This window comes from Salmo trutta, chromosome 34 (assembly GCF_901001165.1).
Source record: "Salmo trutta chromosome 34, fSalTru1.1, whole genome shotgun sequence".
Classification (NCBI taxonomy): domain Eukaryota; kingdom Metazoa; phylum Chordata; class Actinopteri; order Salmoniformes; family Salmonidae; genus Salmo; species Salmo trutta.
The window spans coordinates 34309064-34331028 of record NC_042990.1 but is presented as its reverse complement, the minus strand read 5'-3'; the positions used below and the strand labels follow the sequence as shown (position 1 = coordinate 34331028).

At 43.0% G+C, this 21965-nt stretch overlaps 1 protein-coding gene across 1 annotated transcript in view; it reads left to right on the top strand.

The window, feature by feature from the left end:
* Positions 1-21965, top strand: part of LOC115174068 (CUB and sushi domain-containing protein 3) — a gene marked incomplete in the record, with an annotated part of 716433 nt that overhangs the window by 442251 nt on the left and 252217 nt on the right. Inside the window, 2 exon segments of the mRNA XM_029732731.1 lie at positions 6708-6811; positions 8685-8797. Coding sequence (XP_029588591.1) covers positions 6708-6811; positions 8685-8797 — 217 coding nt within the window.

The window sequence follows — 21965 nt, the reverse complement described above, 5'->3', positions numbered from 1 at the left end:
TCTTTTCGAAATGTTGCAGCAGCGTCTCAGTGGCTAGATCACAATGCCCTCTTCCTTGAGGTAAGAAATTGGTAATGGCTGTTTACAGCACGGAACAATATTACATCATTTATTTTTGTCAGACACTATTTTAGAGCACCAATTTATTTATATTGCGTTCTCTGTTTTAACCTTGGTGGGAGAGAATTGCAGGGTGTTGTGCCTTAATTCAATTTTCAGACATTAGTCCACCTACCTCTCTCTCTCTCTCTCTGCGGCAGCACTCTTGTGATGTTTTAAACGGCCGCCCTGGTTATGCCAGTTTAGAGCCGCATACAACGTCATTGCTGCTGCAAGGCCTTTCCTTTGCAGATGGCTGGGGAAAATAAAAAAAACGGTTCAATTCAGGGAGTGTTTGAGACCAGCCTGATCTCAATGGTCCTACTTAACTTTTACGTCATAACGCAAACACCGCGTTACACTATGTGAGACGTCATACAGAGACAATATACAGTTAATAGAATGTTCATTTTATTGCCTATCATGCAGAACATACCATGATACAATGTTTATCGTATTGCCTGTTAGGTGTATTCAAACAGTCAAATTGACACCATCACTACACTGGAAGTTATCACATTCTATTAGTTAATGGTCAATGTGTATTACTGTGTATTACTGTGTATTACTGTGTAATGTTTGAAGGACAAGGGTCAGAGTACTCATAGGTTGTGTCCCAATTCTCTCTCCTTTCTCCTGAAGTGTTCACTCGTTCACTACTCTCCACAAACGTAAAAGCATAGGTTTGGTGTAGACATGGGCTAGAGGGAGTTTTCATTTCCCAGTCACTGCCTTTTTAAATCAACCAAGTGCACACTTTAGGGGGAAGGAGAGATAATTGGGACATAGCCATAGACTTACTCATCCTGCTTCTTCCCTGCATCAGAGCAGCTATTAACCCGACATACTACTGTAGAATGTGCAGATGCTTATCAGCAAGAGAGGTGTGTTATCTAGCCCCCACATCCATCGAGCTCAAATCCTATCCTGTTACATCTCCACATTGGTCTCCCTCCAGAGATTGATGGTTTGTTGGAATATTAACCTCACAGGAAGCAGTTATGGTGAAGGTGAAACGTTACATGTTTCCATTATGTTGACTGACATTCTATAGAGACAGAGGGTTTGACTTTGGCCTAACACTCCTTAGAGACAGAGGGTTTGACTTTGACCTAACACTCCTTAGAGACAGAGCGTTTGACTTTGACCTAACACTCCTTAGAGACAGACGGTTTGACTTTGGCCTAACACTCCTTAGAGACAGAGGGTTTGACTTTGACCTAACACTCCTTAGAGACAGATGGTTTGACTTTGACCTAACACTCCTTAGAGACAGAGGGTTTGACTTTGACCTAACACTCCTTAGAGACAGAGGGTTTGACTTTGGCCTAACACTCCTTAGAGACAGAGGGTTTGACTTTGGCCTAACACTCCTTAGAGACAGAGGGTTTGACTTTGACCTAACACTCCTTAGAGACAGAGGTTTGACTTTGACCTAACACTCCTTAGAGACAGAGGGTTTGACTTTGACCTAACACTCCTTAGAGACAGAGGGTTTGACTTTGGCCTAACACTCCTTAGAGACAGATGGTTTGACTTTGGCCTAACACTCCTTAGAGACAGAGGGTTTGACTTTGACCTAACACTCCTTAAAGACAGAGGGTTTGACTTTGACCTAACACTCCTTAGAGACAGAGGGTTTGACTTTGGCCTAACACTCCTTAGAGACAGAGAGTTTGACTTTGACCTAACACTCCTTAGAGACAGAGGGTTTGACTTTGACCTAACACTCCTTAGAGACAGAGGGTTTGACTTTGACCTAACACTCCTTAGAGACAGAGGGGTTGACTTTGAACTAACACTCCTTAGAGACAGAGGGTTTGACTTTGACCTAACACTCCTTAGAGACAGAAGGTTTGACTTTGACCTAACACTCCTTAGAGACAGAGGGTTTGACTTTGACCTAACACTCCTTAGAGACAGAGGGTTTGACTTTGGCTCTTTCTAAATTGCCATATCCACAAATGTCACCATTTCCAATTAAAGGAGAAAGTGTCGAGGGACCTAGTGATACTAAGTTTTAACGAAGATGAAAGAAGACACGAGATTGAGGACTAGAGATAATGGTGACAAACATTGTCGGGAACCGCCCAGCAGATGCTTCGTTAATGTATAGCTCAGTTAACCCTGGTAATCCTATCAGCACACTACCTCTAAAACAAGCTTTTCATGATCCCACAAGCCACCAGCTCTGACGTGACGGTGGCTTGTGGGAAGTTAAAAAAATAAAATAATATATAAATAAAATATCTCCCACATTACAGTCTTATTTGATGACATCCCCAGGAGCTGAAATGCACGCAGACACATTTTGATGTTTTTGAAGATGAAATTGAATTTGGAATCTTGAGATGCACATGCAGCAGAGGCCTCCCCCAAGGCAAGGTAGATCATGTAAATATTCTGATCACTTCCTCTAATCAAAGTCTGCTTTAATCCTTTAATTAAACAGACTCTGTGGTGATTGACATGAAACTAGAGGAATCGTTCAATAATTGCCCATGTAGTGTTATCGGGGGTTTCCATCAGCTTCAATAGGATCCAGTGCTTACAAAACTTCAAAATACTACTTTTTGTGAATGCTCTGCACGCAATCCAAGCATCAATCTGGGCATTATTACCAACAAAAAGAGTGTTTTGGATTTGTCAATTTCATAGACTTCTATGTGCCCAACAGATGGCCCATGTTCACAAGGCAAACTCTACACTAGCGAATGCTGAGAATGGTGCTGCCAATGATACAAAACATTTACTGCACACACACACACACACACACACACACACACACACACACACACACACACACACACACACACACACACACACACACACACACACACACACACACACACACACACACACACACACACACACACACACACACACACACACACACACACTTATTTCCCTGCCTGCCTGCTGGATCTTTCGAACATGAGAACAACAGGAAATCTCTGCTGGGGGAGATGGAGAGGCAGAGGGAATCTGACAGCCCATCTGAGTGGAGCTCTAGTCAGGGGTGTGAGTGTGTGAACGACCTGGGTTTCTTGTCACATGGGATGGATGAGAGTCTGATTGGACCCATGTGTGTGGCGCTGGCCCTGTGCCTGGTACGTGTGTGTGCCTCTGTGTGCCTCTGTGTGTGTATGAAGCACTCTTTCTAAGCGCCCCCCTCCCACCTTGTGCTCACATGCTTCCTGTTGTATCAGCCAAGTGTATGGTGCTAGACGGGCACTCGTCTCTCATTCAGGTCTATCAGCCAAGTGTATGGTGCTAGGAGGTCTCTCGTCTCTCATTCAGGTCTATCAGCCAAGTTTATGGTGCTAGGAGGGCTCTCATCTCTCATTCAGGTCTATCAGCCAAGTTTATGGTGCTAGGAGGGCTCTCGTCTCTCATTCAGGTCTATCAGCCAAGTTTATGGTGCTAAGCGGACACTCGTCTCTCATTCAGGTCTATCAGCCAAGTGTATGGTGCTAGGAGGGCTCTCATCTCTCATTCAGGTCAATCAGCCAAGTTTATGGTGCTAGGAGGGCACTCGTCTCTCATTCAGGTCTATCAGCCAAGTGTATGGTGCTAGACGGGCACTCGTCTCTCATTCATGTCTATCAGCCATGTTTATGGTGCTAGGAGGGCTCTCATCTATCATTCAGGTCTATCAGCCAAGTGTATGGTGCTAGGAGGGCACTAGTCTCTCATTCAGGTCTATCAGCCAAGTTTATGGTGCTAGGAGGGCTCTCGTCTCTCATTCAGGTCTATCAGCCAAGTTTATGGTGCTAAGCGGACACTCGTCTCTCATTCAGGTCTATCAGCCAAGTGTATGGTGCTAGGAGGGCTCTCATCTCTCATTCAGGTCAATCAGCCAAGTTTATGGTGCTAGGAGGGCACTCGTCTCTCATTCAGGTCTATCAGCCAAGTGTATGGTGCTAGACGGGCACTCGTCTCTCATTCATGTCTATCAGCCATGTTTATGGTGCTAGGAGGGCTCTCATCTATCATTCAGGTCTATCAGCCAAGTGTATGGTGCTAGGAGGGCACTAGTCTCTCATTCAGGTCTATCAGCCAAGTGTATGGTGCTAGACGGGCACTCGTCTCTCATTCAGGTCTATCAGCCAAGTTTATGGTGCTAGGAGGGCATTCGTCTCTCATTCAGGTCTATCAGCCAAGTTTATGGTGCTAGGAGGGCATTCGTCTCTCTTGTAGTCTTTGTATGCTGCACATCAGGCAGTGGGGATTAGGTAAGCCTGCATGACGAACAATATGCCTATTAGTCTTGTTGATGTCATAACCTTAGAAACATATTTTAAATCGACAGCATAAGCAGTGAAGACAATGTCTATGAGACAATGACAACAGTCTCTTAGCAACACTGACACAGAAAAACAGCAATTGTGTGTGTACAAACTTGGGGAGCGGACAGAACGACATCAAAACCTAACAGGATGTACAAGTGTTTACTAGGAGGGCTTGGTCTCAGTTGAGAGAGGACATTAGCATCGAGGCTTTCCTGATGAGAGGAGCGCTGAGCGTACTAGCGCCTTTGAAGGGCCTTTGTGAGGCTTTAAAAACCCCTGGGTTTTTACATAAAGGCCTGTTTAAACCTCTATAGTTGACTCCTTGGAGGCAGCTCTGTCTCGCTCTAAGTGAGTGAACACCCCTTTCTCCACACTGTGGTGTTCCTCACTGGGACTCGAAATGTTCGTTGTCGAGTCATAAGACTGGGATGTGGGTTTATTGGGATCATTGCTTTGCCGATCATTATGTAGTAGTGTGGCCCCAACCACCTTGTTTGTATTACAACATAGGCATTGCACTGGTACAACTACACACACACACACACACACACACACACACACACACACACACACACACACACACACACACACACACACACACACACACACACACACACACACACACACACACACACACACACACACACTACATGGCTGTTGACAACGGAACCACCATGATTACGTTTGTGATGGCAGTAGGGATTGAGTGCTTTGTAATCGGCATTTGAAAATAGCTTTATTACTCCATGCTGAAATGGTGAACTCTCTGGGCATCAATCAACCAGGTGAAGGGACTCTCTTTCCAGACAAGAGGACAGGAAGCAATCTGCTTACACCCCTGTGTGACACTGCAACAAGGGGCCATAGCAACCAGGCCTGGCTGTCTCCATCTGAACCTTAACGGGTTACTAATCATTCATCAGGACAGAAACTATCTCTAGATGACGATACAAGACAGAAGAGTCACGAGGAGAGCATTTTATTCATGTAGCCCTTTGGTATGATTTGTTATTCATTTGGTGTTGGGTTAGGCATACAACACGCTATTTAAGCGTGTTGTATTTATTCACAGTTTCCTGATGGTACTGGTTTCTTTCTTAAATGTCGTGTTTGATTAATATTTATTTTATATTTCCTGATCTACTTGTTAGTGTACATGCACATGACATTTGCATGTACTGCATGTGTGGGGACTGGGGACTCTCCATAATACCATTCACCATTGGGTAAAAGATATTGTCAGTGTTTTTCTAAAAAAAACAACTAGATTTTTATTAATGTGTGGATTGTTCACGATCTAATTAGTGTAATTAGCGAATGTGAAGTTATTTCTGTTCTTCTGCTTCACCATATGGATACAGACCCAGAGGGACTGTCACAGAAAAACAGACGATAGAAGCCTGTCTTAGTCCTGGGGGAACGAGAGAGAGAGAAAGAGAGAGAGAAAGACTGAACGAGAGAGAGAGAGAGAGAAATAGATAAAGATAGAGAGACAAAGAAAGCGACACAGAGAGAGAGAGAGACAGAGAGAGAGAAAAAAATGTTTTGTTCATTTGTACTGTTTATTTCACTTTTGTTTATTATCTACTTCACTTGGCAATGTTAAAATATGTTTCCCATGCCAATAAAGCCCTTGAATTGATTGTAATTGAATTGAGAGAGAGAGAGAGAGAGAGAGAGAGAGAGAGAGAGAGCAAGAGAGGAGGGCTGTCAGCTGTCTTTTCGGATGCAACCCTAATTATGTACTAAATGTATTTAATTTAGTTAACAGGATGTTCCGTTTCCATCTTTTCATCTTAGATTAGTGTCATGATTTTGATAACTAGACAACAGAATAATGAGCCATGGAATGAACCAACATTCTAATACATGACCTCATCTGAGCTGGTCTGTCTACAAAAAAAAATGACCGTCATATTTTACTGCACTCTCAGCAATCAAGTTTTCAAGAAAACTGTGATGATGATGCATCATTGACTAATGAACAAACAACCGAAATATGTATTCAAGTGAACTATCCCTTTAATAAAGTATTGTGGCCTACCATCAAAAGGTATATTTACCCTAGTTGTTCTGCAATCACAGGGACTATTATACTATGATCACTGTATTTCAATAAATCCACAAAACACATGACAACAGTCTTTCTTTTGTGATGCCAAATTCTTCTGAAACATTGATGTCCCTTCCAGCAGATTTTCATGTATTACTGTAGCTGTTCCAGTGGAATTAAATTATGAGAAAGCCATATACGTTAATTCAGGCAAGTTGACACATGGCTAACCATTATGTCTGATTTCTTCTGTCCACCGACAGGTCATTCAAATCAACTTTGAGGAGTTTGACCTGGAGATTGCCTATGACACGCTAACCATTGGTGATGGAGGGGAAGTGGGTGACCCCAAGACGATACTACAAGTGTGAGTGGCTGAGCGTTTTACTGGATCTATACTGAACAAAAACATAAATTAATATCATGCAACAATTTCAAAGATTTTACTGAATTACAGTTCATATAAGGAAATCAGTCAATGGAAATGAATTAGGTCCTTATCTATGGATTTCACATGACTGAGCAGGGGTGTAGCCATGGGTGGGCCTTGGAGGGCAACCATGGCCAATGGGGAGCAAGGCCCAGCCAATCAGAATGAGTTTTTCCCCACAAAAGGGATTTATTACAGACAGAAATACTCCACAGTGTTTACATTTTTGTTAATGTGGTGGGGTACATGTTAACATTCATGTGGTGGGGTACATGTTAACATTCATGTGGTGAGGTACATGTTCACATTCATGTGGTGGGGTACATGTTAACATTCATGTGGTGGGGTACATGTTAACATTCATGTGGTGAGGTACATGTTAATAACATTCATGTGGTGGGGTACATGTTAACATTCATGTGGTGGGGTACATGTTCACATTCATGTGGTGGGGTACATGTTAACATTCATGTGGTGGGGTACATGTTCACATTAATGTGGTGAGGTACATGTTAACATTCATGTGGTAGGGTACATGTTCACATTCATGTGGTGGGGTACATGTTAACATTCATGTGGTGGGGTACATGTTAATAACATTCATGTGGTGAGGTACATGTTAACATTCATGTGGTGGGGTACATGTTAACATTCATGTGGTGGGGTACATGTTAACATTCATGTGGTGGGGTACATGTTAACATTAATGTGGTGGGGTACATGTTAACATTCATGTGGTGGGGTACATGTTAACATTCATGTGGTGAGGTACATGTTAATAACATGCATGTGGTGGGGTACATGTTAACAATCATGTGGTGGGGTACATGTTCACATTCATGTGGTGGGGTACATGTTAACATTCATGTGGTGGGGTACATGTTAACATTCATGTGGTGGGGTACATGTTAACATTCATGTGGCGGGGTACATGTTAACATTCATGTGGTGAGGTACATGTTAATAACATTCATGTGGTGGGGTACATGTTAACATTCATGTGGTGGGGTACATGTTCACATTCATGAGGTGGGGTACATGTTAACATTCATGTGGTGGGGTACATGTTCACATTAATGTGGTGAGGTACATGTTAACATTCATGTGGTGGGGTACATGTTCACATTCATGTGGTGGGGTACATGTTAACATTCATGTGGTGGGGTACATGTTAATAACATTCATGTGGTGAGGTACATGTTAACATTCATGTGGTGGGGTACATGTTAACATTCATGTGGTGGGGTTCATGTTAACATTCATGTGGTGGGGTACATGTTAACAATAATGTGGTGGGGTACATGTTAACATTCATGTGGTGGGGTACATGTTCACATGCATGTGGTGGGGTACATGTTAACATTAATCTTTGAAGTAATTATAGTCCCCCATAACGTTGACTTGAGGTGTAATCTGATTTAAAGTTTGTCCATCAATGTGCCAGTCCCATATTACAGTCAGGAGGGATAGTGAGTGTTGTTATCAGTAGAACAGACCCATATTACAGTCAGGAGGGATAGTGAGTGTTGTTATCAGTGGAACAGTCCCATATTACAGTCAGGAGGGATAGTGAGTGTTGTTATCAGTGGAACAGTCCCATATTACAGTCAGGAGGGATAGTGAGTGTTGTTATCAGTGGAACAGTCCCATATTACAGTCTGGAGGGATAGTGAGTGTTGTTGTCCCCCGCTCCCCAGTCTCTCAGGTAAGGTTTGTGTCTGTGTGTGTGTTTGTCTGTGTGAGCGTGTGGATGAGTGTGTGTGTGTGTGTGTGTCAGGCTAACAGTGTGTTATTGTCTTCCTCCCTCCAGTCTCTCAGGTAGCTTTGTCCCTGACCTCATCGTCAGCATGACCCATCAGATGTGGCTCCATCTCCAATCAGACGAGAGCGTTGGCTCCATAGGCTTCAAGATCAACTTTAAAGGTACATTGTGTGTGTGTGTGTGTGTGTGTGTATATGAATGCATCTCATTGTGAATGTGTGTGTGTTCTTGGAATGCATTCAGCAGCGCTCTAGCAGCTACTCAACCTTATATTGGTCTTGAGTTAGAGAGGCAGAGGAACGGTCTTGAGTTAGAGAGGCAGAGGAACGGTCTTGAGTTAGAGAGGCAGAGGAACGGCCTTGAGTTAGAGAGGCAGAGGAACAGCCTTGAGTTAGAGAGGCAGAGGACTGTCAGTACAGCCAGTCAGATGAGAGATGGACAGATAGACTGTCACTACAGGGGTGGCAGGTATCCTAGTGGTTAGAGCGTTGGGCCAGTAACCGAAAGGTTGCTAGATTGAATCCCAGAGCTGACAGGGTAAAAATCTGTCGTTCTTCCCCTGAACAAGGCAGTTAACCCACTGTTCCCCGGGCACCGTGGATGTCGATTAAGGCAGCCCGCCGCACCTCTCTGATTCAGAAGGGTTGGGTTAAAGCAGCCGTCCACACCTCTCTAATTCAGAAGGGTTGGGTTAAAGCAGCCCTCCACACCTCTCTGATTCAGAAGGGTTGGGTTAAAGCAGCCCTCCACACCTCTCTGATTCAGAAGGGTTGGGTTAAAGCAGCCCTCCACACCTCTCTGATTCAGAAGGGTTGGGTTAAAGCAGCCCCTCCACACCTCTGATTCAGAAGGGTTGGGTTAAAGCAGCGCTCCACACCTCTCTGATTCAGAAGGGTTGGGTTAAAGCAGCCCTCCACACCTCTCTGATTCAGAAGGGTTGGGTTAAAGCAGCCCTCCACACCTCTCTGATTCAGAAGGGTTGGGTTAAAGCAGCCCTCCACACCTCTCTGATTCAGAAGGGTTGGGTTAAATACGAAAGACACATTTCAGTTGAAGGCATTCAGATGTACAACTGACTAGGTTTCCCCCTTTCTCTACAGCCAGTCAGATGAGAGATTAACAGACAGACTATCAGTACAGCCAGTCAGATGAGAGATGGACAGACAGGGAAATTATCAGGGAAGCAGCAGACCAGAGCCAACTCTACCAACTTGTCAAATGGCTAATACACCTCCCTCACTCCCCTCTTCGCTCCCACCATCCCTGGCTTTCTCAATCACTAAGCTGTCACTATGAATTGCTTGTGAAAGGTCACGGGTCCTGGTGACCTGTTACCTTCTACTAAACTGATAGTTCATCACCTCGTGAACACTTGCAACCCATATAAGGGGTTGTCACGCACATCATAGCTTGGTATTTACTCGGGGGATTCCAACCTGAAATAGAAGGAGGTTTCATCTCTCAAACACCAGCCACATCCGTTGGATATAAACTAGCATTTCCCCACAATATCCATATCTTTGATTATTTCCCCTAAAGCTTAGGACTTTGTAATAAATTAGTGTCTGAGTGATAAACAGCACGCCAACCACCCTAATGAAGGAAAGTGAGTTAGGTAGAGAGAGAGGGGGAGGGAGGGATAGAGAGAGATAAAAAGAGAAATACTGTAATATCTCTGGAGGAAAAAAAGAGAGAAACCTGCTGTGGAAGAGATTATGGTTAGAATTAGCTAGTTTTCCTTCCTCTCTCTAACAGACATTACCTTTCATAACGGTACACCCTTTACTGACTATTCATCAGTGCTCTTTTAAAGACTGTGATAGAGTAAATATTAATTTATTACTCTCCCAGATACACAAAGAGGAAGTACTTCATGTATCTACTGTAGATGATACTGTGCAGAAGGCCTACATTACTGTAGATGATACTGTGTAGAAGGCCTACATTACTGTAGATGATACTGTGCAGAAGGCCTACATTACTGTAGATGATACTGTGCAGAAGGCCTACATTACTGTAGATGATACTGTGTAGAAGGCCTACATTACTGTAGATGATACTGTGTAGAAGGCCTACATTACTGTAGATGATACTGTGTAGAAGGCCTACATTACTGTAGATGATGCTGTGTAGAAGGCCTACATTACTGTAGATGATGCTGTGTAGAAGGCCTACATTACTGTAGATGATGCTGTGTAGAAGGCCTACATTACTGTAGATGATGCTGTGTAGAAGGCCTACATTACTGTAGATGATGCTGTGTAGAAGGCCTACATTACTGTAGATGATGCTGTGTAGAAGGCCTACATTACTGTAGATGATGCTGTGTAGAAGGCCTACATTACTGTAGATGATGCTGTGCAGAAGGCCTACATTACTGTAGATGATACTGTGTAGAAGGCCTACATTACTGTAGATGATACTGTGTAGAAGGCCTACATTACTGTAGATGTTTGTCAGAAGCTTCAATATCCCTGAAATACTGATCTGAGAACAGTTATTTTGATAATTTCTCACTTGATGCCAGTACTTCACATCTAGTTAAATGGCCTTCCCTAATGAGGAATAAAAGTGCTAATTTAGCAGCTGATTTAATGTTTTTTGACATTAACCCATCACATCCATTCATATTATTCCTGCAGAAACACTGACAGATGAAGCAGGACAGAGGCACTTGAGGGTGAAAAGGAGATTTGTTAACACTTTACAAGAAGACCTACAGTACACTGGTGATATACAAAACATTTCCCTCTGAACAACCTCAATTCATCGGGACATGGACTACAAGGTGTCAAAAGCATGTCCTTTAGGTGGCGGAGCATTCTTGATACACACGGGAATCTGTTGAGCATGAAAAACCCAGCAGTGTTGCAGTTCTTGACACAAACCAGTGTTCCTGGTGTAACCGGTGCTGTACTGCACCGCTGTAACTCTGCGTTGGGTGTGGTTGATTGAGACTATAGACATGGACTTTGGAGATCAGATAGTTTTAATTAAGCATCTGCATCCAAAAGAAAATAAAACATTTGTAGAGCACATATGTTCTGCGAATCATCGCCTCTTTCTCTCATAGTGCATCAAAATGATTTTCGAATATAAAAATTAGTACAGCCTCTCCTTATTGTGCATCAACACATACAATAGCCTGCTAATACCTTAGCTAGCTATTAACCACATGTTGAATTCAGAATGTTGATATCATCCTAAATAGTACAATTACAAGTGCATCTTAACAATACCATCCACTTATGAGTAACCTCTAAATATACAACATTATTCATGAACAAAACACTGTGCGTATGACTTTGTGCTTAAAAGAATCAAACTTTTCTGAAGACGACAGAAAAAGTGTGCCTACTTCTCATAGTGCATCAAAAGGATTTGAGCACGAGCACGCAGGGCAAAACGTAAGTACACACTCCCCTACTCCCAGGATGCAGGTAGGCATAATAACAAATCAACATGCCATATTAATATATGAACCTGGTGATTCACGAAGTACTTTAACAACTGTTACACTGGCACCTACTACCATACCCCGTTCAAAGGCACTTAAATCTTTTGTTTTGGCCTTTCAACCTCTGAATGGCACACATACATAGTCCATGTCTCAATTGTCTCAAGGCTTAAAAATCCTTCTTTAACCTGTCTCCTCCCCTTCATCTACACTGATTGAAGTGGATTTAACAAGTGACATCGATAAGGGATCATAGCTTTCACCTGGATTCACCTGGGCAATCTATGTCATGGAAAGAGCAGGTGTTCTTAATGTTTTGTACACTCAGTGTAGATTGTTAATCAGAAGCTTTAATATCCCTAAAATACTGATCTGAGAGCAGTTATCTTCTTAATTTCTCACTTGGTGCCAGTACTTTACATCGTGCTAAATGGCCTTCCCTAATGAGGAATAAAAGAGCCAATTTAGCAGCTGATTTCATGCTTTTTGACCCTGTCACTGTGGGCTGATGTTAACCCCTCACATCCATTCATACTTCTAGCAGCAGAAACACTGACAGATGAAGCAGGACAGACACTTGAAGGGTGAAAAGGAGATTTGGTAACGCTCTACATTAAGTTGCTCTGATGCTTATTCTTTACAAAAAAATAGTGTATTTTTAACATGTTGTTAAGAAGAAAGAGTATTAAAATCTTTGTCAAATCACGTAATGAATCCATTTGGGCACAACCAACCCATCATTTGAGTTCTATACTGCAACAAAATCCCTTCTAATCAGAACAGTCTGTGGACAATATCCAGATCTCAGGTGAAATACAGGACACGGTTTCATCTGCATGTCTTTCAGATTCCTGCATTCCCTGCATTCTAATCACAGGAAAAGATGTCAGCATTTCCAGACTTGTCCTCAATTTACTTGAACTATTGTTTTTTTTACCCCATTAGATACACATGAGTGTTGCAGAGGTTTATGGGTAGTCATAGCCATCATTATTTCTTATGCCCCCTAATTAGAGATTCCAGAACAAAAGAGCCATTTGCATTTTGCTTGATAGCGTTGACTGTACGTGTCATTGCACTCCTCCTCACTCGTTCTCTCTCTCTCTCTGTCTCTTTTATTTTTCTCTCCTGTTATCTCTCTCTCTATCTTTAAACCAATCTCCCCCCTCTCGCTCTCTCTCTTGCTTTCTTCCACTCTGCCTCTCATTCTATCTCTCTTTCTTCCCTCTCTCTCTCTCTCTTTCTATCTCTCGCAATGTGATATGGTTTCAGTGGTTTTAAATCATTGTGCTACACTAAACCACCAACTGTTCATGCAGTTGAATCACACACACACACACACACACACACACACACACACACACACACACACACACACACACACACACACACACACACACACACACACACACACACACACACACACACACACACACACACAGAGAGAGAGAGAGAGAGAGAAAAACACACTTTCTCTCAGCACTGCAGGGAGCATTTAATACACTCTTCTTCTTCTCTCTACAATGATACAACAGTTTTTTTTCAGCTCTTGAGGATTCTGCAGCCAGTCTATATGTGCTAGCATCTCTCTGTCTGCAGCCAGTCTATGTGTGCTAGCATCTCTCTGTCTGCAGCCAGTCTATGTGTGCTAGCATCTCTCTGTCTGCAGCCAGTCTATGTGTGCTAGCATCTCTCTGTCTGCAGCCAGTCTATGTGTGCTAGCATCTCTCTGTCTGCAGCCAGTCTATGTGTGCTAGCATCTCTCTGTCTGCAGCCAGTCTATGTGTGCTAGCATCTGTCTGTCTGCAACCAGTCTATAGCCTGCATCTCATTATCTCAGCTAACGACTTCTAGAGAAATTAGTTATTTGGAGTGATGCAGGCTATGGATGATATTATTGTCTTATAGTGGGAATAAGCAGATCCTGGGAACAGCTAGCGGATATAGAGAACCAAATGGGAGTCCTCATAGTGTGAGACCTAATAACTCCCTTTAGAGAGAATGTAGAGGAAGCCAATAACATTTCACTGTTTAGCCAGCAAATTTACTGGCCACCATAAAGCATTAATGTTCCCAGTTCAATTAAACATTTAACATGTTCTTTGTTATATGAATTAAATATCATGCGCTTACATCATGAATGATTTATGCATATGCACTGTGTATTGAGCTTTTAAGATTGTTTTGTCTCAATCAAACACAGTTGGAACACATGATCATGGTTTTACCAACAATCTGCTGTACTAAAACTTCTGCAACATTTATAACTAGTAGAATATGCACCTAAAACAATTTGTATCTTATTCTAGAGTGTGTCTGTAAATTCGACAGATTCTCGCCTCGTTAATTACTTTGTGAGTGAGCTGTTATGATTTCCCTCGACTACCTGCCTCCATTCTAATGTGCACTTACAGTAGTGTGGGTACCAGTTTCTTCATTTTGATGTCAGTTTGCCGTAACTGTCAAGAATTTTACACAATGGGAGCAGATTTTACATCAAAAGGACAAAATGACATAAATGACATTGAGTGGGTACCAGTTTCATCGAACATCTCATTCCAAAATCATGGGCATTAATATGGAGTTGGTCCCACCTTTGCTGAAATAACAGCCGCCACTCTTCTGGGAAGGCTTTCCACTAGATGTTGGGAAATAGCTGCGGGGGCTTCCATTCCGCCACAAGCATTAGTGAGGTTGGGCACTGATGTTGGGCGATTAGGCCTGGCTCGCAGTTGGCTTTCCAATTCATCCCAAAGGTGTTCGACGAGGTTGAGGTCAGGGCTTTGTTTAGGCCAGTCAAGTTCTTCCACACCAATCTTGACAAACCGGGGTCATCAGGGTTTGGCCCGGGGTAGGCCGGCATTGTAAATAAGAATTTGTTCTTAACTGACTTGCCTAGTTAAATAAAGGTTAAATAAAATTTAAAAATTGTAAATAATTGTAAATGGCATTGTCATGCTGAAACAGGAAAGGACCTTCCCCAAACTGTGTTAAGCTTTAAGAATTTCCTTCACTAGAACTAAGGGGCCTAGCCCAAACCATGAAAAACAGACTATTATTCCTCCTCCACCAAACTTTACAGTTGGCACTGTGCATTGGAGCAAGTAGTGTTCTCCTGGCATCTGCCAAACCCAGATTTGTCCGTCGGACTGCCAGATGGTGAAGCGTGATTCATCACTCTAGAGAACGCATTTCCACTGCTCCAGAGTCCAATGGTGGCAAGCTTTACACCACTCCAGCTGGTGCTTGGCATAACGCATGGTGATCTTATGCTCGTGTGCAGCTGCTTGGCCATGGAAATCCATTTCCCGACAAACAGTTCCTGTGCTGACGTTGTTCCAGAGGCAGTTTTGAACTCGGTAGTGAGTATTGCTACCAAGGACAGACGGTTTTTACCAAGCTACTTGCTTCAGTACTCGGCAGTCCCATTCTGTGAGCTTGTGTGGCCTACCACTTCATGGCTGAGCCATTGTAGCTAATAGATTCCATTTCACAATAACAGCACCCACAGTTGACCAGGGCAGCTCTATCAAGGCAGAAATTTAACGAACTGACTTGTTGGAAAGGTGGCATCTTATGATGTTGCCCTGTTGAAAGTACCTGAGCTCTTCAGTAAGGCTATTCTACTGTCAATGTTTAGCTATGGAGATTGCATGGCGGTGTGCTCGATTTTATGCACCTGTCAGCAACGGGTGTGGCTGAAATAGACGAATCCACTAATTGGAAGCCATGTCCACATACTTTTGCCATGTGTATTTTATAAGACAATTTCCAGAAAAGCACCAGTGAAGGTCATTCTTCACACAGTTGGTGACCGGAACAGGGACAGGACCATGAAGAACAGTAAAGCCTGTAATGGGATGTGAGCTCAGGGGGTGAGGAAAGGGTCAAGTTAGACCTTAAGAGATAAACGGAAAATTGATGTGTGTCCCAAATGGCACCCTATTCCCTTTATAGTGCACTACTTTTGACCAAAGCCCATAGGGTGCTGGTTAACAGTAGTGTACTACAGTATATAAGAAATAGGGTGCCATTTGGGAGGTAGTGGAGAACTTATCAAGAGGCAGGAAGTGCCAGTACTGCTGGAGGACCTTACCCATGTTCATTTGGAGAGTAGTCTATATAGTTGTGTCTGTATTGAAGGGTGTTCACCATGGCTGGTGTCCTTGAGTGACACTCTGCCCAAGATCAAGGGCAGTGGTGCTTCAATCTATACTGCCCTACCAAGCAAAAAGGCAGTAACTGCTCATAGCGTGGAACTGAGAAAAATGGCTTTTATTTACCTTGGTTTCACAGTAACTGTATGCAGTTAACTGCTAACATGACCCCCATTTTCTCCAAAACACAATATAATAGAGGCAGGATACTTGTACACATGATTAAGCATGTATTTAATGTAGCAAAAATGACATATACTCATTTTTGACCAATTGAGCAGTTACTGCCTTTTTCTTGGTAGGGCAGTATAGTCATCTTCATACCTGTCACGTTCTGACCAGTAAAGGGGTTATTTGTTATTGTAGTTTGGTCAGGACGTGGCAGGGGGGTATTTGTTTTATGTGGTTCGGGGTGTGTGTTTATTCCGACGACAGTACCCCGTCCAGAGCTTCCGACGACAGTACCCCGTCCAGAGCTTCTGGCGACAGTACCCCGTTGAAAGCTTCCCGGCGACAGTACCCCGTCCAGAGCTTCCGGTGACATTACCCCGTCCAGAGCTTCCGGCAACAGTACCCCATCCGGAGCGTCCGGAAACAGTGCCCCGTCCGGAGTGTCCAACGATAGTGTCCCATCCAGAGTGTCCGGCGACAGTGCCCCGTCTAGAGATGGCCCAAAGTCCGGAACCGAGTGAGACGGCCTACAGTCCGGAACCGAGTGAGACGGCCTATTGTCTGGAACCGAGTGAGACGGCTTACAGTCCGGAGCTCCCAGAGTAGCCCTACAGTCCGGAGCTCCCAGAGTCGCCCTACAGTCCGGAATCGGCGCAGCCAGAGTTGCCCTACAGTCCGGAGCTCCCAGAATCGTCCGTCTGCCCGAGGTCTACAGCGAAGTGCTTCAGCCCGAGGTCTACAGCGATGCGCTTCAGCCATAGGCATTCAGCAAGGGTGGACAGGTTAGGTGGGGGAATAAGGCCAGAGCCTGAGCCACCTCCACAGTAGGAGGATTGGGGAGGGGGGGGGTGTAGCACAGGAACCGTCGGTGACGGCAGCCACCCTCCCTTCCCTCCCTTTAGTTTGGGGGGTTTATTTTGTGTTTATTATTTTTGTGTGAGGTGCATTCGGGGTCTGCACCTTGGGGGGGGGGGGGTACTGCCACCTTCTGACCAGTAAAGGGGTCATTTGTTATTGTAGTTTGGTCAGGATGTGGCAGGGGGGTATTTGTTTTATGTATTTCGGGGTGTGTGTTTATGTAGAGGGGTGTTTGGTTAGTGTTTTCCGGGTTTTTTGGGCTATGTTCTATGTTAGTATATTTCTATGTTCTAGTCTAGTCTTTTTAGTTCTATGTTTAGTTTATTGATTTGGCCTTCAATTGGAGGCAGCTGTTCCTCGTTGCCTCTGATTGAAGGTCCTATATAGAGGGGTGTGTTTTGTGGGAAGTTGTGATTGCATAGCTGTGTTTAGCCTGTAATCCCGGTCGGTCGGTCGGTCGGTCGGTCGGTCGGTCGTTCGTTCGTTCGGTCGTTTTCTTGTTTTGTTTGTTGTGCTTTGGTCCACTTACTACGACGACCGTTACAATACCAATCCTGTCATATCGGTTGCTCAGTTTCATCTCATTAGGATGCATGGTAACCATGGTTGTAAGTCGTGCTGTCAATTAAGCAAATCAAATCAAATATATTTATAAAGCCCTTCTTACATCAGCTGATATCTCAAAGTGCTGTACTGAAACCCAGCCTAAAACTCCAAACAGCAAGCAAGGCAGGTGTAGAAGCACAGTGGCTATAAAAAAAAACTCACTAGAAAGGCCAGAACCTAGGAGGAAACCTAGAGAGGAACCAGGCTATGAGGGGTGGCCACTCCTCTTCTGGCTGTGCCGGGTGGAGATTATAACAGAACATGGCCAAGCCCTCAATTAACTAGGGTAGGTGTTTAAAATGTATCCCCTCTCCCCCCAAAAAACATACTGTTCAACAAAACGCTATGATTTCACCTAGTAGAGGTTAGAAGATTCAACAGAATGGGGATGAATCGTTCAGTATATTTCTCTTCTTAGTGTCTTTTTTAGCATGAGGTCTTAAAAGAGTCTATGCACAAGACTTTAAGGTTTCTGAGCTACAGGTAGGACAAATAAGAAAGGGATCAATTTGAAGGTAGAATCAAGCGGAATAGTCTAAGAGAATGAGAAGCTGCAGGTGAGCAGTTTGTGTGATGTTATTTTCCCTGAATATGATGGTGTTCTGAAACGAACAAGGCAAAGCTACCTTTCATTTTAGAGTAGCATAATTAAAACATGCAGCTAATTATTGCCATTTAAGGCACACATTGTCATCCTGTAGAGCTCAGTAATCATGGCTGAGGGATTTCAGGAGGAAAACAAATATAAGTCATTCTGAAACCACATTGAATCATTCCATGAAGCCAGATGAAAAATTAAGACTGTGAACAATAATACAGGTTTAATATTTCTAGAAAGACTGGGGCTGCATCCCAAATGCTACCCTGTTCCCTATAAAGTGCACTACTTTACTTATTACCCATAGGGCTCTGGTCAAAAGGCGATACATAGGGAATAGGGTGTCATTTGAGACCCACCCTGTGAGGTACTGTATCACATTAGAGTGATTCATCCTTAATCATGTATTTACCATTTTGAATAAGAAGTGTGTGCTTATTTGGGGGGAACAGACATCAAAAGAAATGTATAAAGGACAGTTAGATGAGCCAGGGAAAATTAATATATCCACAATGAGATTGGAAAAGCTGCATTGATAGATTGAAAATTATTGGAGGACTTGTGGAGTTCTTAGAGCAGTGTAAGATGCAACAAACACAGACATATATTGGGGGACACACAATACACACACACACGTACACACACACATACTGTATATACACACATACAGTACACACACACTGATTGATTTACGTCTCCTTTCACAGCACCAAGCTGAGAAGAGCTGGAGGTTACGACCTCTGTGACAGATAAAAAAAAAAAACATGGGTTATAACTGGAATATGTGGGCCTCCAATTAGTTCACAAATGTAATATGTATTTTATGAGCTCAGATGAGATATCTGGTTGGATCGTGTTCTATTGATGAGATGTTAATGTGTTTTTATGGAGCCTTGGAGGACAAATCATCTTCAACAAAAGTTGATTGTTTCACATTATAATGGTCACGTTGATGTCCTCCAATCCCAACGTTTTCTACATAACAACACTGTGGATACTGCAGCCAAGTTTACTAGTGTGGATATGCCATTGTAACCCATCGTTTGGAGGGTTGGGAGAGTGGAACATTGACTATATGGAAAATTAAGAACAGACTAAGGCAGCATACAGGAGCTCATAAAATGTGACTTTATTCTCGGGAAGCAAATATAAGTACATAACAGACACAACAGGCATTACTAATTAATGATCATCAATTCTAATGTTCAGTCTTATTATATTTATTGAGGAAATGCCTTCGCTAGGTTTGATGTAATGAACAGATTAACTACTGGTAATTAACTACCAGTTTTCACAAATACTTTTGTCCACATAAAACTTTGGATGTTTTGGATTATAAGTGCACCTCAAGGAAAATGTTGTATAGTTCCTGTAGGCGTGAGTCATCCAACTATACATTTCCTTGTAGTTTCATTTGAAGTCTACACAATCATTTACAATTGATAGAAATACTTCCGATGGTACATAATACAATGTATTCATATATTTTCAATCATTTTTAAAGTGCTAATATTATTGATATCCCTTAATAAGTTGTTTAAATTTCAATCAATCAATCAATCAATCAATCATTCAATCACATTTTCTTTGTCACAGGCGCCGATTATAAAGGTGTAGACTTAACCGGGAAATGCTTGCTTACGAATCCTTCACAACGATGTAGAGTTCAAAAATAACAATAATAAGAAAAATAGTAAAACCAGGAATAAAATACACAAGAAGGGAGCTATATACAGGAAGTACCAGTACCAGATCAATGTGGAACTATATACAGGAAGTACCAGTACCAGATCAATGTGGAGCTATATACAGGAAGTACCAGTACCAGATCACTGTGGAGCTATATACAGGAAGTACCAGTACCAGATCAATGTGGAGCTGTATACAGGAAGTACCAGTACCAGATCAATGTGGAGCTATATGCAAGAAGTACCAGTACCAGATCAGTTTTACTCAGCAGGACTCATTGTAGCATATTACTAAGAATTTGAAAATCTCAGATCATTAGAATAGTTTACTAAGTTTACTAAGGCTTATACTACTCTGGCTCCTTGCTGTCGTTTGAATCTATGTTAGTGACTCATCTTTGAGATTGCATTTTCTCTAGTTTTCTCTGCCTTTGAATAAACTTCATATGTGTCATTCTGATTGGACTGTAATTCTCAGGGACGGCTAAATCTAGCTTAATGAGACATTCTTAGCCAAAATGTATGAAAAGTAAATCTCGCAAGTAGTATTGAAATTAGCATACATGAGGAGTAGGCTTACAATGTCATGTTTGTCCCTCATTTGCATCTACAATGTGGTTCCTACTTCGTATGAGTTGGGATTCTGTGATTGCCAGTATTGTTGACTGGCAGTGATTGCCAGTATTGTTGACCGGCAGTGATTGCCAGTATTGTTGACCGGCAGTGATTACCAGTATTGTTGACCGGCAGTGATTGCCAGTATTGTTGACCGGCAGTGATTGCCAGTATTGTTGACCGGCAGTGATTGCCAGTATTGTTGACTGGCAGTGATTGACAGTATTGTTGACCGGCAGTGATTGCCAGTATTGTTGACCGGCAGTGATTGCTGTTTGGTGTTTTTTAAATTTACTTGGCAGTTTCTGGAAACATACAGTAATAGAAACCCTGGACAAAAGACCTAGGTCGAGGGGTCAACAGTATGCGTTGTGCTTATGAACACATATACCCACTCCAGGTATGATATAACAATTGACCATCTCCCCACAGACAAAGCTAACCTTAGTTTTCAACATTCTGTCGCCAGGCATTATTCAGATGCGATGTGCGCTGCTCCAAAGCAATTTGTTCTCTGTCTTTTCTGATGTTGTAAAACACAGAGCAGTTAATATGCTCTAACCTTCGCCAGCCCTCCCTCCCTCCCACTTTCCCTCCCTTCCTCAATCCTACAGATTGAACAGCCCAGGCAGTCAGGGCAGTAGGTATTGTGATTCCCATAAAGAGGGTGTCATGATTGAAATTAATGCAATATATCAAGCATTGCAAAGACTTCCATTACACCACGGCTGAAATAAACCTCCCCTCACTCCCACGAGCCGCTAACATGATCCAACCCAACATTAATCCTGCCTTGAATATCATTTAGAGGAGTTTTTGTTCCCTTACCGTTTGAGAATGCTCTCGGAGACAGCGCCAGGGTTCAACTCTGAGAACGTCTGAGAAGATGCATTACAGCTCCTCCCCACACCCACATGCTCTGAGGGAACCAACCATGCCAATCTGGGGTGTTATCTGGCTGTGGTGACCCAGGATGTGTGAGGTGTGCGTGTGTGGGGTGGTTATGTGTATTTGTGGCTTCCCGTCTGCTGTGCTGGTGCATTCAGGGAGAGAGAGGCTCTGCATGCTTTGTCATGCTTGTGTGAATAGACGCAGGTCCAGTGTTAGGGAGGATTCACCTGTTTCCTTAGTGTGGTAGGGATTACAAAGATCTCTCCTTTCATCTCCCTTGTTCGCTTT